At 40.7% G+C, this 17485-nt stretch overlaps 1 protein-coding gene across 2 annotated transcripts in view; it reads right to left on the reverse strand.

Annotated features, from left to right (window-relative positions):
* Positions 1 to 662: 662 nt before the first annotated feature.
* Positions 663 to 17485, reverse strand: part of LOC128357858 (vitamin D3 receptor A) — a 71729-nt gene continuing 54906 nt past the window's right edge. For both annotated transcript variants that reach the window (XM_053318253.1, XM_053318254.1), the window contains 6 exons: positions 10079 to 10263; positions 7359 to 7458; positions 6403 to 6580; positions 3856 to 4007; positions 3082 to 3198; positions 663 to 2092 (listed from right to left, as the gene is read on the reverse strand). In XM_053318253.1, coding sequence (XP_053174228.1) covers positions 1839 to 2092; positions 3082 to 3198; positions 3856 to 4007; positions 6403 to 6580; positions 7359 to 7458; positions 10079 to 10263 — 986 coding nt within the window. In that variant the 3' untranslated portion in view covers positions 663 to 1838. The remainder of the gene's footprint in view (positions 2093 to 3081; positions 3199 to 3855; positions 4008 to 6402; positions 6581 to 7358; positions 7459 to 10078; positions 10264 to 17485) is intronic.

The following is a 17485-nucleotide window of genomic DNA, read 5'->3' on the forward strand; positions in this document are numbered from 1 at the left end:
GAGGAGCTTTTAAGGAGTTTTAATAGGAATGAAAATCTTGTAATTGTTATTTCAAAAAGTTTCACTTTTAGCTTACTTATACTGTTACTGTATTAAGTATGATTAGAAATCACAGTGATGCCTAGAGCTTCAAAAACAATCTCCGTCTTATGATTGTAAGCTTACGCCACACACACCATGAACACCAAGTACACAATATCATCAGACAAACGTTTCCCTGAGGCAACAGCAGGTAGTTGGCTTCTGTCCAACTATCTAGCTCTAACTGTCTTAGCAGCAATCTAACCAGCCGAACAAATATTTTGGATAATCACTATCCACGAAACATGACGATGTGTTTGCTTATGTCAGTCTACAAGCTTCACAGGTCCAAAAAACGAGAAAATCCAACAGAGAAGTGCTTCCCTGCACTAAACCCTCAGTCAGAGCCTGTACACACACCCCCTTGTGGTCCATCAATATTCTCATATACTGTACACACATCACAAAAATACAAGGACTCCTCACACACTTCTCAGCGCTTTCTTATGTGTGTGTGTCTGTGTGTTTGTGGGTGTGTGTGTGCATCTGTCTTTTAAAGGATGACACATACACGTGTGCACACACACACACACACACACACACACACACACACACACACACACACAAACTGAGGAGGGACCTTCAAATCCTCTACATTATACAACACTCAGAACTATTTGCTTCCATGGAAGCAACCATGTTTCGCTCTCTTAAATATATATATATATATAAATGTGTGTGTGTGTGTATATATATATGTATATATATATCAGCTTATACGTATCATTTAATATTCATATAGCATTATACATACATTCTTGATTCATGAAATACCCTTTTGTCATGTGAACAAATAAGGAATTTCAACTGTAGCAACTCTCTCCATCCATCCAACCTCCTTTTCTCACTCCAGAGGTATTTCTTCCCACCATTCCCATACTGAAACGTTTCCTACTTTAAACTTGCTTTCCTCACTTCAGCTAACCATCTGACACCTCTCCTTGATCATACAGATACAGAGAGCTAAGCAGGAGAACACACCTGCTAGACTCTGATCTTAATGAAGTACTTTTAAACCAGTAGGCCAAGTATTTCAATTACATTATTGTAAGCTTAGCCATGTTGATGTTAAATATATTTGGATATCTTTGCTGTCAACAAACTGTAAAATCAACAATAGCTTATAGCTATTTAACACTAATGAAGTAGCTGTACCTCACAAGTGCCAGCATTGTTAATAACTGTAAATCTGTGTATCTATTCCAATCTGACGTTGCAATGATGTGAACATGGAGCAATGTAATAAGGACGATCATAAAAAAGGGATGTGGCTGTCACATCCGTCCGTCACGCTGGGAAAACAATGTAAGGAATCTAGCAGTGATGCCCGGTAAGGTGGTGATGAGGAGTTTGTGGATGTGGAGAGATCCGCCCGTTCCAGATGTCAATGAGTCAGGATATCTGCGTGATATAATGAAATGTAACACGCTACTGTGTTTGCAAATCCAGCGGTCAAAATATATATATATCTTGTTATCCAAGTGCCGCAGAAATCCACAGCATATTCAGGTGTCATATCCATAAATCCAGAGGTCCAGGCATCTGACTCTTGCTGCTTGGAGGTGAGGAGGAAGAGAAGGAGTATGGCAGATGACAAAGAGGTGAACTGTCTAGCTATTTCATAATCCATCTTTCTCCCACATGTCCAGGGTTGTATCAAGGCCGGGGGTTTTCTGGGGGGGAAAGGCGGTACGGGTTGGTTAATCATCTTGTGTGTGTTGAGTGTGTGTATGTATGCACACGCGCCTCCGTCTCTGCTATGACACCTCGCTGCCGAACACTTCCAAAACCAGCGGGGTGAGCTGCATGCTGTGCTCCGGCTGGAAGGAGAGCGAGCGGTACTGCTTGGAGTGCTCCTCGTTCAGGCTGCGCAGGTCGGCCAGCTTCTGGATCATCTTGGCGTAGAGGAGGCGTCCGCCCGGATGGTTGACTCGGATGTAGGCCTGCAGCGCCTCCGACAGACGGTCCTGAAGCTGCTCGATGCGGGCGTGGTCTTGGACGCCGGGACGATCTGTCGTTGTAGGGCCGGATGGGATGGAGCGGAGGGCGGAGGCAGGAAATGGAGGACCATTATCAGTGAGGTCACAGAGTAGATAAGGGTGAGGTTGAGATGGGGAGGTGAACGGATGGAGAAGGAAAGAGAATGTCAGTCAGAGAAGGATATATTTTAATATTTACGATATACAATTGTGGTGTATGAACAATCACCTTCTTTTACTCCCAACTCCTCTTACTCCCTCATGTCATAAAAAGGAGGTGATTCATCAGCTACACTATTACAAGGTTACATAACATGTGCTTTATCACCCCCCTATTGACTTGTAATATACATTTTCTACAGTTTTTAAGGTTTTAAGAACACAAATAAGCACTTTGACATTGTTTTGAGTTTTCACTGTATGTCCACAGGCCTGGAACGCACCACAAATATTAGTTTATGATAGCACAGAGTGTCAGTGTTTGAGGGGTAAAGGTCACATGTTGTTGGGACACTCTGAGCTTTACAGTACTGTCAGCAAATGACTGACAGTGTAAAGCAAAAACAAAAAGACATGCCTGACATTTTATGTATTCCAACAGGTTTCTCCACATGCTTTGGGAGATTTAAATAGGGGGTATAAGTGTACTTTTCATACCTAAGACAGCTTCTGAACAAAATATAGTACCAAGTAGGATTTTGTTTGCATGTTATGTTTTGGTTTTGAGACTGATTCACATTGCTAGGTTGAAATGGGTACAGACACCAGTGCTTCAGTTGATGGTGTTTTTGCAAATAATCTCTTCTCTACTTTGGAGCAACTTTTCATTTAATTTCTCTTCAAAGGTTATAACTAGATAGAATAATGGAATAATGTTCCTAGGCACAGTTTGGCCTTGCTGCTGGATGGCCTCATTGTGATGAAGTTAATTCACCATCACTGAAAGCTCACAAACATCCATTTCTGAAGCTGCATTGCTATTTAACACCTTAATGTGCTGAAGGTGGCATTAGCGGTTTACCTGGGGAGAGCAGGCAGATGGCCATGAGCAGTACGTGTTCTTCCTCGTGCAGGTTGAGTTTCTTGAGACCAACCTGGAACTTCACCAGTGGCTCCAGCAGCTCCAAAGTGTGACCAGCTACATAGGCATAGACATAGACATAAGACAGAAAGGCACCGTTAAACACATTGCACACATTTTTCCTGTATTTACGCTACACTTTATAAACGAAAAATGCACTTTATACAGCGGCGGGCTTGAAAAATTGTTTCTCTCCGCGTGTATTTATGCACTGCGGACAGAGAGCATTACTTCCTGTCCTGCACGTGCGAGCGAATAAGAACTGGATGTTTGTTTGTGGCTGCTTTATTGCCTCCATGAAAATACCTGATGTTGAAACCTCATAGTAATGTGCAAGTGTGCGTAGAAAAGCAGTGTGTGGGTGATCCTTGTTATATATACTGGTTAGGGGAAAAAAAAAAAAAATCACAGCTGTGTCATCAGCTGCCTTGTGTGTCACTGTATGTTTGTGTGTGTGCGCGCTTGTGTTCACAGTCACTTTTTATTGTCGTGGCACTTTAAATTTAATGGAAACTTCCAGAGCATCATGTACGCTTGGGAGACGGGGAGCGTGTGAATTGAGAGCATGTGTAATCAATAAGCAAGGGCCTCTTAAGTGCTGTGTGTGTAGTCATGTGTATCAGAGTCTGCTCATGTGTTAATGCCTAGGAGTTAAAAACACATGACATCGAGCCACCAATCGTGTATTTATTATAGTTCAGAGATGCAACCGACCCTTCGTAACGTCATTGATGCAGTATTTGAAGTCAGGTCCTCCGCAGCTCCAGGACATGTCCTCCAGACTGAACGACTGGTTGGAACGCAGCATGATGATCTCGATGGCGCTCGACTTGAGCAGGGCGATCTGATCTTCTGCTGTCAGCTCTCTGGAACACACACATGCAGTTGGAGTATGAGATACAAGAGCAAACCAGATGGACACTGCAGAAAAATGAGAGTTCCATAAAAAGGGGAGTCTGTGCTAACTTTTGAAATCAATCTTGACTGTTCGCGCATATGATGGTGGGTGTGTGTCGTTGGCTCGCTACGACAAATGTCTGTCAAGTTGTCTCCCTTGGCTGTGTGTGGCAAGTAAACACAATCTGTGAAAACACTCAGCGGCTGAAGTGGTGCAAAATAAGTGGGATAAAAATTCACTCGACACACCGGTAAAATGACCACTCCAGATAAAATGTCCCCCCCCCCCCCACACACACACCCAGAACATTCTCATTCTCGACACACACACACCGCATTGTTCCATCCTACAACCAGATCCATTTAACAGATAACAGGTATTTATCTGTCAGAAAGTTCTACTTACCCACCTACACATGCAAATGTGTGTGTGTGCCTGCGTGTGAGCGTGTGTGTGTGCCTGCGTGTGAGCGTGTGTGTGTGTGCCTGCGTGTGAGCATGCGTGCGTGCGTGAGGGGAGCCTGATAAGCGCAGTGTGCACAATGAATGTATTATTTGGTTACTGTGGCAACAGAGTTTCCAACCCCGGGCTTTGTGTGGCCACAAAAGCACGCACAAACACACACTCACACACAATGCATGCAGACATCGCGTGTCTTCAGCAAACCCCTCCTCACAACACTCAAGACCCCTATGTTACAGCAAATATTTATCGTCTAAACAGAGTGAAAGAAGTGGCGGCAACTTAAACCAAAAGTCTCATTTCAAGCACTTATCCACTTGTTTGATCTTGATCATTTGGTAGCTGTTGTGCTAAACAGAGTGTCATATCATTCATGATTTCAGCGTCAGTGTTTTTCCGGGGGGGGGGGGGGGGGGGATTCATATAGCTTGAATGACTGCAGTGTTACACCATGTGACTTACAGATGGAAAGTAGTAGTAGTTTTCCAAACACTAATACCTAAGGAATGGCTTAGAAACTAGATAGGAGCAGTGTTGACAATTTTCTGTGAGCAAACTTTTGGTGATGCCAAGGTCTGAATCTCCTGCTGAAAAGCCTGCTGAATGAAGAAATATCCACAGCTTCTATTCACAGAGAAAGTAAGGTGGAAATCAATTGAAGTTAAAACTCAAGGACACCATGGAGAATGGACATCATGTCCCAGTTTATCTAAAGGACAACAATGAGAAAAATGTGAAACCTTCTAGTTCATGCTTAGATGTGTATAAAGGCTCTAGATTGTCATGTTTTTAGAGTCTATTCTAGAAAAACAATGCAATCTCAGACTCATGTTCCCGTAGAAAAACGACACACACCCGAGACTCGCCTCTAAATATTTGAACAATATACCCATGACGCACTGCAACAAGGCCAGCAGGAGGAATAAATGTATACAATAATAAAGCTGCCTGGACATCAACAGTTATTATGCATGTTCATTTCTGTGTCTCAAAACATGAATCCAAATAACACTTGTATGCGTTACGGCCATATGGCGGATACGTCTTCTCTATTCTTTTATTATGTGATCTCTGTGTGTGCATACATTTATAAACTTATTTCTCAGCCGGCTCAGCGTGTGTTTATGAAGCTACAGCCTGTTCCGGCTTATTCTTGGAAGAGCTTGTTTGTTTGGGAGTGATAATAGCATCTCGCCTCACCCAATAACATCCAGCGTACACGTAGGCTGCAAATCAATGTGCCCTGAGTGTTGGGGGGGGGGGGGGGGGGGGGGGGGGCTCGTTCAGGCAGCTAGCCTTTGTGTCTGTACGTGCTACTGGTTGGACGCGACTACATTTTTGCCAGTCAACAAATTATTACTAGATGCAAGGGTAATACAGCTTACTTTTCAACATGGCTACAATATTAGTTAGGACACTAGAGGAATATAACATATATTGCAGCTCTTCCAAGGGAATTAAAAAGGTCTTTCTGCTGACCTACAGGTACGAGTCAGTCTAAGCTGCTATGTGTCTGAAGGAAGTAAAATTACAGTGTAAGTACACTAACAGCAAACCATTAGAACTATTCATTAAATTACATTTGGAACTAGCAATTACTATACTTTCCTTATCCATCAATCTGAAAAATATTCTCTTGACAACCAAATGACAAGTTAAATGTGACATAACGGTTTATAGTCTTTTTATTGTATTTGTTTTGATGTTTTCAAATTTTGTTTGACTTTATTTTGTTATTATCAGCTTGTCAATCAACTGTGAAGCACTTTGAACTATATTAACCTGTAATGAAAGGTGCTATATAAATAAAGTTTGATTGGTTGATAGGCATTGATCATCCCGTCCTGAAACCCCAAACTCTACCTATACTTGACTATTATTGCAGTGCATCTAATTTGTACCTGAAGCCGGGGATCATCTTGGCAAAGCCTATGACTTTCTGAATGCTGTAGGAAACCAAGTCAGCCAGGTGGGGCAGCATGGAAAGCTTTGTGTCCTCCTCACTAGAGTCTGGACTACTAGCGCCATCCTGGTACATCATTAACAGGTTGCTGAAGTTCATCTTGGTGTCCACCGACTCTGTTTGACGAGGGGATTAAGGAGACAAGACAAGGACGGGGGAGAAAAACAAGTAGAGGGGAGGGGCAGAGTAAGGAAGTGATTACAAGGAAGCATTTTAAACGTACGGAAATAGCAAAGAGCCGGTGAAAGGTTAACGGGCCTCTCGCAGGCGGCCCTGAACTGGCTGCGAGAGGTCGTTGTTTGCATAATCCTGTTTAAATTGTTCTAAAATAAAAAGAGTAATAGCTAGAAGACATCCAAAAGGCATTTTCAAACTCTTGAAGACCTGAGGATATGCGGCTATGCTCCACAATGAGCAGCTGTTAAAGGAAGGCACAAAAGCTTTTTTCTATTTCAAGTGACACTCGTCACTCTCCTCACCTTCACACTTAAAGTTGGACATTTGACCTTTTTAGTAACAAAGAGCAGCAACAAGGACATGCAAAAGATAAATACACATATATCTTAGCAATGAATACAGTATGAAAAAGCAATGCATTTTATGTCATAGGTTCAACAATTATACATGCATGTGTGCATGTTTCTGAATGGAAGGAATTGAGGAGCCTTACAGGGTAAAGAGTAGTGGTTGTATAAGTGTGAGTGTTGAATGGGTTTTCAACTGATACGCTGAATTGACAGCAGAGGCAGATAGTGAGCGTAGAGTTACTGCTTATTTTTGTTAGTGTGTTTAAATTTAATAGCTCTCTTCAAGGCTATATCTTTTGTAAAGACAAGCTCGATGCCTGAAAGGGAACAAGGATGAGAGGAGAAGAGTCTTGTTTGTGTATCTCACCAGGTGAGTGGTTGAATGAGTCAGAGGAGGCATCAGACAAAGAGTGAAGGGAGGCGGCTCTGCTGGCACTGCGTGTTACTGGGCCTTCACGCACTGGAGGCTGTGAACACACACACACACACACACACACACACACACACACACACACACACACACACACACACACACACACACACACACACACACACACACAAAAATCAGACATTAATATCCTCCTCACTGTAGTACATTCACATCTCTGTGCACTGCTGGGTTCCTCTGTGGTGCCTCCTGGTGAAGAATCAAATAACGTACAAGTGCAAATAATCACCACACACCGGGGGGACTGTTTCACCAAGCAGAGTTAGCTAATTACCTGGAAATCTCTGCTGAGGAAAACCTGGAACTGGTCTTTATTACTTTCATTTTTTCTTTGAGTGGGTTCTGGGTCTTTACTCAGTGACCTGGCTTTGTGAAACAAGGCTCTAGGATTAAGAACATCTCTTACTTTTTTTAGTAGGCTACATAAAAGGTTTTCAGCAAACCTGATGATGTGCACAAAAGTGCTGGTTAAACACTTGTAACCTTCTAGAAAAGTCAAATAAACTCTCTAATCCTAATGTGTGCTGGTTTATTTGTATGTTTGCACAAAGATTAATGTTAAATGACATCATTGTTTTTAAATGTCCTCTATGACCTTATTAAGTCTGCATCCATGTTATTTATCTTACAGACAATCATTGCTGATCATTTCAAACGCTTGTTTTTTAAGGACTAATTGACTTGTTCATTTTAAAAAAGGTTCTCATTCAGTTCAGAGTGACAGCTACAACTCAATATCCGAGGGGGAAAGAAAGAAAAAAAAAAGAAGCTGTTTTTTGAGTGTGGTTGTGGCTGTCTGCACAGTGTGTGCTAGAATCCCACTTGACACCAATAAATCAAGGACAGAGAGAGAGGGAGAAACGTCGGGAGACTTTCATTCCAATCTGTATCCTCCGTCTCATTCGCTGGACGACCCGATTGTTGTGGCCGTTTGCGAGGAGCGCCGTCTAAAAGTATCAGGTTCGTGACATGAAGGGAGAAAATACGACGCCTCTGGCTGGTGGTTAAATGCCTTTGGTGACTCGTGTTACTGGTGTCGAGTATATTAAAAACACACACACACACACACACACACAGGCGGTGGTAGCTGACGTGTTGGTCTGAAGTAAATATGACTGTGGTTGCAGACATTATTTACAGCTATCTCAAGATCAAAAGGCGTGGTGCTGACTCTCATTACTTGTACATACATAGTGAAGTTCCCACTCTTCCCCACAAACGCACTACACATATGCTCAAATACCACCCATTCATAAATCTGGCTGTCACCACCAATTCTAGCAGCATGTGTATGAAAAACTCATGTGATCGGAATAAAAATTAACACGTGGTGGTTTTTCCGGTGTTTTTAAAAATATATACATTTTTATGTATTCATGTTCCTCAGTTTTTGACTTTTCCTAAAATAATGTTGTGAAGCACCCCCTGTTGTGGTGAATCCAGATTTAAAAAGTGCAGCCAGGTAAAAATTGACCTGTAAATGAAATGCATTTATTTTCACACAGCTCACGTTTAAAATAAGTTGCTAGGTAACAGCATTATTTGGAGTGTGTAATCTGAAAGCTACGTCAAGTCATAATAAATCAGAAAAAAATAGAAGGAGGAGGATAGCGGAAGTGTAGGAAAGCTGTGTGTTTGAAGGACACATGTGTTCTAATGAAGATGATTTAACCTCTATACAAACATTCATTGTGTGTTAAACCAATTGATAGTTCATTGATTATTCATTTGATCATCCTTTTATCTGTTTTTATGAATGGAACCAAAAGAGAAATATATATTTGTTTATGATGTTTGTTATGATGTAAATTTAAAAAAAGAAAGAAAAAAAAAAAAAAAAAAAAAGCTTATATGCCTAAATGAATAATTGATGAGGTGAAATTGTGCAGTTGTCTTTGTTGATTTTGTTGCAACATTAAATCACACATAAGTGCAGTGGTTGTTTATTGTTATTAGGGCTCATTATTGTCCATTTAGGCTACTTTGGTAATTTAAATAAATGAGTCATCTCATTATGTGATGAATGTCGTTTTATGTTGATCTCACACCACCCAATTATGCATGTGTTTACTTGTAACGCCCATTTTCAGTGTAATTTTACCCTCATTTATACTGATGGCCAAAAAAGCAATCAAATACGATACTTAGATTATAAACAAAGCAATAGAAATGCAGTAGCCAGGTGAATGAGTTAATATTAACAATTGGTGGTTTTAGTTTTATAGAGCCCCCTGGCTGTTCTAGCGTTAACTGACATGAGGACACAAGATACTACACCAGAGAGCATATTGAAGCCTTTTATGGTGTTCGAGCTGTAATTGTAGTCTACTTTGACCAATTACAGTCATGGGTACAAACTAAAAGAGAGAATGGTGTTGTGGTAAACCAGAGCAGATGTTATCCTCATCCTATTATTACGTTTTTTGGTTAAACACCAGTTGTTTAGGACACAGAAACCCATCAGATTTTTACTGGAAAACGTAGCACTATTGCTTGATACCATACCCACCACCCCACCTCCCCACCTAAACATCAAAACCTGCTCCAGCCATATTCTTAACAAACAACAAAGTGATTCTGTGCCAATGATAATGAGAGTGTGGATTTGGTAAAAGGAAGAAACTTTGTAGTGGACTAACCCTGAAGCGAGAGAAGTCAGAATAGGAGGCATCGTAGGTCTTGTGGTGAGCTTCCACCAGGCTGGAGATGATGCGAGCCTGCTCATCATTCAGCCGCGGCCTCATCGCCTCCCTGGCTGCCTCCTCCTCCTTCCTCTTCAATATCATTTCTTTCTTTCTCTGAACCTCCTCATCTGTCAGGATGACTGGAATATAGAACAAGAGAGACAATTTGTTAAAATATCTGTCAGGAATAAACATTCACAAATACTAACAGAAAGTGATGAAAGGATGAAAGATACAAACACAAGGAAATCATCATTTGTGTTTTCAATCAACACAACAAACCACATGCATAAACTGTTGAATCGTCACTGTCAATCAAACATTAAAAATCTGGATTGTGGAATGAGAATTTTTCCTAGTTCGAATCCATCAAAAGGAAAAATGAAAAAGAGCCACGGAAAGGAAAGTTGCAAAAGAGTCTTGGATTTAATCAAGTGGTAACTCCATTATCAGCAAGCATCACTCGATTGTAATTGATCTGGGCTCTTCCCACCGTTTGTAACTCTCACAGCTCCACACACACACACGTCACATAACCTAGTGACACCAAACTCTCTTTTGTACCATCTGCATTACAATGTTGGTACACAGGAGATCATTTTCAACCATTCCTGAAGTGACACTGGAGGAGCTTTAAGTGTGTTAGCAGGTCATAAATAAAACTGTTTTCTATGAAGCTGAAACAACTGTGTGTGTATGCCTGAAAGTATGGAAACCAATACTGCCTAAGCATCAAAATAAAAGCCTGTATGTAATCTTTAAAAAAATAAGTATATCTGCATCAAGACATTTTAAAAAGAGATATAAGTTAAGGATATTTATGTCCCAAAAGTATTGCCTGAACTGTTTAAGATCACAGCAATAATGATCCAGATTGAATTGTGACTTTAACTGTGAGACACGGAGAGTAAAAGAAGTGCTACTAGTCAGCAATTAAACTAAAGTTTGCTTGTCAAAACTAGTTGAAGGAGCTGTAATTAAAGCTACAAATATTTCCATCCTGGGTTACATGAAACATACATTTCCTCAGGCTGGCACACAGAAAAAGACCTGTCATGTCTGCTGCCCTTTCATACAGCTGATGCAGCGGGTGTTGGATGTTTAAGTGCCTTCTGCTTTATTCATGACTGCATGGGAGGAGTGGAGGAGACTGTAGAATGGATTAGACACACTGTTTATAGTGACTCTCTTAGGGTTGGATGACATGGGTGGATCTTTTGGGAATTGTTGGGGTTTGCATGCTGCGTGTCCCACATGTCTTGGTGCATCACAGTACTTCATGGTTTTAATATTCCCTACACTCATTATTCATCACAGATCCTAACAGATTTACATCAATTATATTCAAGTACTTGCTGATATGCTCTGCTACTATTAAAATAAAACGGTTACAATGTCATTCTTTTTGCAACTTTAGCTAACCTGACTTGGCTTTGCTACCATTTCTTGCAGTGGCATTACAGTAAAAGTTGACAACCACTGCCTTCATGTCAAAATGCTGGAATTGTGAAGTTTATCCTGAAGGTACTGTCAATCACTCCTATAGCTTCACACATCAATATGAGCATGTTGCTGCAAATAACAAAGCAGAACCCTGCAGTCAAAACACAGTGTGGATGACAGAATGACTGCAGCCGAGCGATAAATAAGGCACTCTTATGCACCCGAGTAGTTCTGGAAGGGCTGTGTTGGGGTGCCACGCGTGAATGACTCGAGCAGATGCACTCACACGTTGGCTACAGCATCTCAGTCTATTGCCTTTTTAAAATTTTAATTCTAACTCATAGTTCAGGCCTGCTCTTTGGAAGAAGGCTTTAATAGCTGGTATGTCAGAGCCCTCTGAGATCTACCAAAACCTTCACTGAGCAGCTGATGTAGAAAGGCCACTTTCAACAGTCAAGCAGGTATCACATCCTTTGGGGTTTTTCTGTATGCATTTTAATTCAGTTAAGCGTGAGAACACACAATATTTTTTCTCTTTGAAGTTAGACATCAGTCAGGAAAGGTCTAATATCTCAATGTGTGCTGCAGAGTGGAAAGTGTGAAACAGGAAACTTTAGATCATGAAAAAAAAAAGAGATTTTAGAAAATGAGAAGCAGGCGGCATAAAGTTTCACTGTGTGGTTATGACAAGTACAATATGTGTCAGGAAATGCTCAACCTGAAGTAAACAACCCCACCGACATACACAGTGTATGTGAACCTTTCACATACTGTACGTGTGCAGTAGTTAGTTATGCATGCAGTGTACCATATTCAGGTGTGTGTTTATTATATATACTACAGTGTTAATGCTAGAGAGAGAAGCAGTGAGTGTGTTATGTCATCAGCATTACCCTGCTGACAACAATAGGAACACACTGCAAGCTTCCCAGCACACACAGACAAATTATACAGAGAATAGAGATAATAACACACCAGGCACACACAAGTGAATATTTTTAGAGCAAATACTTACAACTGAAACCATTTTTTTTTTTTTTTAAATAAAAAATTTGCCACACATTTCACATCATGACCGCAACGCATTAATTACACGTGGCTTTTCATCTTCAGACTGTGGCACTCTAATAATAGCGCACACAAAGGGAACAAAGAAATTGCCCAATTCAAAAACATTACAGATAATTAACTACTTCACTGGTTATTTACAGTTATTCTTGTCATGCAGGTCTAGAGCCCGGCTCTGTCGCTCGCCCCATAGTCGCTGCTGGAGTAAAGCGCTGACCCCTGAATGCCTCGGCCCGTATTATCGTTTTTGACTCTGCCACAGTGACCGATTACCCGTGAAGCGCTCGACTGTGCAGGCCCCGACTGACAGACGGCAAGACTGCCAGACAGACCGCGGTTGCCAAAAAGAGACAGGCCCCGAGCCATGAGGTCACAAAGCATGCGGATACGATGGGAAAACTGTCTAACTATTCATATTTTATAGACATTAAATTTAGCTTCATAAAATGATGCTATTTGTTTAGGGTTTATGGGTCTGGGTGTACCATTTTTACAGAGATAGAGACCTTGCTCATGCAGTCTAAGTGCTCTCTTATGTCCTTACACTATTACTTTTTCATATTCTGAATAGCCTGCTCTCAATTAGCTGTTTTTATGAAGTTATAATAGCTTAAACAGCAAATTCTGGTTTCCCTGAGACCTCCGAGAGCGCCTCGTCTGTAAATAAAATAAAATATGTCATCAGGTGGCAAGCAACGTCTACGTAGCCAGGTTTTTTGTGTGTGTGTGTGACGGTCAGCACATACTGCATTTGGATTAAAAGGAATAAATAAACCAAACTGCTCATTTAAATAGACAGATGAGTTACCGTGGATGAATAAATAAAATCATTCTCTTCATACTAAACACCGGTTGTTTTCCTGGAGGCCGTAAGCTGTAAACAACTATATTTAAAGTAGATTTGCAGTGATTGCACCCTGGATTGCAACCACAGAAGTGGCGTTACATAACCGCATGATGTGGTGATGCAGGCAAACAAACAAAAACGACAACAACAACAACAACAACAACAACAAGAGTTTGGCTACACGGGCTTAAAAAGGCAGCTGAATGAATCGGACTGCTTAGCTAACCAAAAGGATTTGCTTGGCTTTCATCTCCTTTAACCCCACCGTCATTAATTAGGCTTTGGCAGCTCTCCAATGTCCATCCAGTCCCCGATGCCAGGAGCAGACTGCCTAGAACCACTCCTTGCGGTGAGGACATCCAAGTATGTGGCACGAAAAAACCCAATCATGAATAGGCGCAGTTTGGTCAAAGTTTGGCACGGGGCGTCAAAGCGACTATTCTAAGGCTGGGGACATGATTGAACCAGTCAGCCTCAAGCCAAGTTAGAGCCCTTGGATGGCATCATTAAGGCAAGAGTCCACGAAAAAAAGAAAAAAGAACACACAAGAGACCATCAAAGGAACATCTTTGACCACCCCACTGCGTTTGGCAGGCGCTGAGTAGTTCACCAAAAAAAGAGTTTGCTGTTTTGGATGTGGTGATGTGGTGCTCCTGTATGGCAGAGAGGAGTAATGAGAGAAAAGAAACAGGAGAAACAGTGAGAGGTGGTGAGAGGGTGTTGATAAAAAAAAAAAAAAAGAAAAGTTCGGTCAGCACCGGTAGTGCCAGAGAGTCGCTGGCAAAGAGGGAGAGTTACAGAGGGCCCCCCCTTGAGTTTAACAGCAGGCTTACTCATTAACCGGTCGGCCAACCAGCTAAATACATGAGACGCTCAGATTTGTGTGTGATAGATGTCAAGCTGGGTTTGGTGTGTGGCCAAATATTTCTCCACTATTGCCCCTGAGGTGTGATCTTCCTGGAGTAAATTTTAAGTTTCAATCACGTGTCAGGGTGCCCACATAGCTGAGTGTGATGCAAAATGGCTTATCAACAGATCACGATGGAAGTGTTGTACTGCTGCCAGGCAGACGTGGGCTGTGTAAACATTAGGTGACACTAGATTGTATCTACTCTGGAATTTAACCGGTAACACACCTGCTTCTTATGAATGAATACATCAAGATCCTTTCCTCATTTGCTAAAAAGCTTTGTTTCACCTACCTCTAATGTGATTTTGGTCTGTCCCGACTACAATTTGAACATCTGGCACTTATGGTAATCAGGTGTAAAAAGGTTGTTAGAGAGGCAGAATACAAAAAGACTGGAGAAAGAGAGAGAATGGAGAATACAAATGAGGGAGGCAAGTGGAGGGCATCGCCGCGGGAGAAGCTTTGCCACCGACAGACACCGAGTGCGGGAATTCAATGGTCTGAAGGCAAAAACGTTTCAGAAACCCGCCTTGTGATTCTAATCCTGTTAGATACTCGCCTGTGCAAATATACAAACATGGCAGGCATGCAAACACACTCACAACACACATATAAGGGCTATTCTCTTGGCTTCTCTCTAACTTCAAACAGGGACAGCACAGCAGTGTTTACTCTGCAATCAGCTGGCACTGCTCACTCACAGAGGACACACACACACACACACACACACAAACACACACACCTCTAATCTGAATGCTTATTAAACTTAGATTATGCTACAAATGTAAAGACAGGGCAGCATAAGGAGAGTCAAACACAAACATACAGAGTGCCTCAGTTGTAATTAATATTCTGTGATGCATTCATGAACACTACGACTAATAGCTATTGATTTTTTTTTGTTTACCCTCATCAACTGTACATTAGGGAATTTTAATTACAAAATAATTAAAATCTCTTTCAAGAAGCCACTGAGTAACGAGGACATAAATCTCATTCTAATTATTTTATTTTAAAGTAGTTTCAGAGTAGAAGTTTCTGGCACACCACCTTTTTTCTGATTTTTAACTAAGTGCTGTTTGTAATGTGTTGGTCTAACAATAACAATTAAGATGTTCTGTATACTACAAGTGATGCTAGAGCTTTGACTTAAAAAAAGTTATCCTGAGAAATATGTCATATTTTCTGCATACAAACATACTGTACTGCAATTGAATTAGACTGTACATTACTTCAGGATACAGTCAAGGACTGACTGTTTTTACTGTACACACAAATAAGAGACTGTTGGGATCATTGTCAGTAGTTTGTCATATGAGCAACTTAAACAAGTCACAGGACCAAAAGGCAGACTCCCCAATGATAAACCCAGACAACAACAACAACAACAACAACAACAACAACAATATACATACAGACAAGTGTCTGCTTTATCAATATCACATGCTTCTATGTATGTGTATGTGATCCTTGGTCAGACCCAAAAAAAAAAACCCACTGCTATTACTGTGAGGCTTTCAATTCTCCACTCACTGCTACACCTTTATCCTGGCTTAAGCATATATTTTAATTATTATTAGCTCATATAATGATCAAACTGGCTCACAGAACAAAACAAGGACACACACACACACACACAGTGACATGGATACACTGTTTTTTTCCTGGTTCAACCATGACCTACTTAACCTGAACTTGATTTATATATTTTTCATAGGAGAAAAAGAATAACCTGGGTCAGGTCATGAGCCTTTTGCACAACATCACGTCTGTAGAGTGAAAGGAAGTGAACTTTTAGTACTTTTGTGACTTGTGACTTACTTCTGATCTCTTTCTGATTATCTTTGTGGTTTCCTTTTCTTTATGTTGTCCTCAGTTACACCATGACTCATGACTTTTGATGTTTTTTTGTGTCTAATGTTGATTAAAACATTGTACAACATTTGTAGTTAACGTTATACAACAAAATAAAACATTTTAGAAACAATTTGTTTTTCAAGTTGTCTATTTTTTAAAATTATTTTACATTCTTTGTATTTAAAGTTGTCTGATGTTTGTGGACAATAATATAAGATATGGACATATTTGAAAATTCATCACGTACAATACTTTTATACAACACACATGCCCATTCTTCATAAATCAAACCATATATTCTATACAGTATGCCTGTAGCTCTTGTTAATCACTGTATATTATTTATAGTAACATTATCCATTCAGTACAGTTTAATGTAGGTGGAGAATATGAGCGACTTGTTCTATAGACTTTTAGAAGCGGTGATCCTCTATAGCTGTAATTCTTCTGTATTTTCCAGTTCATTAAGACTGTGTGTTTAACAGCTGCATGCAGATGTAATGAGGCGCTGTGTTTGATTTTACATTCTCAAGTTGTTTTCGAAGTAAACACACTGCTGGCTGAAGATAATGTGTACATTTAATGAAAGTAAGGATGGAAGTAAAAAGGATTACATCTTTAAGACGCACTTTATATCAGGGCGATGCTGTAAGTAGTGCTTAAGTGTGCCAGCATCACCTCAACCATACCAGCAAATTTCTAAATAGTCTGATTGATTTCCTTTACTCTAGTAGGAGGAGTCTGCATGCATCCACTGTCTCCAAAACTGACAAGTGCTACATAAACCGAAGCTGTTTAGAGTACCGGGATGTAAACAACCAGTTTAATGCAAACAAGAGCGCAGAAGTATGCGTGGGTTATTTTAAATCTGCCTTGTGTATGTCGCACTATATTAAATAGATATAACCAGAGTGGATATGTTGCCCATAACAACTTTTTCACTCAAATTAAGACACCAAACACATGCAGTAACTGCTGCCTTCAGATGACTATGACAGGAGTTCATAAATGATGCTTTTAATGTTTGCTGTTTCTTCTCAGCTCAGACTGACTCAACCTTTGGAATGGCAGAGAGCATCGATGCCACATTGTTTATTTTAAGTTTACTATTATAGATAATGCTCCGATTTTGTATAAGCAGTACAAAATACACAGACGCATAGAAGAGATATTAGGCAGCTGTGATACTCCAACAAACCACTTTACACTGATAAGAATCTCACTCCTCCAACTTGTT

Source organism: Scomber japonicus, chromosome 4 (genome assembly GCF_027409825.1).
Source record: "Scomber japonicus isolate fScoJap1 chromosome 4, fScoJap1.pri, whole genome shotgun sequence".
Taxonomy (NCBI): Eukaryota; Metazoa; Chordata; class Actinopteri; order Scombriformes; family Scombridae; genus Scomber; species Scomber japonicus.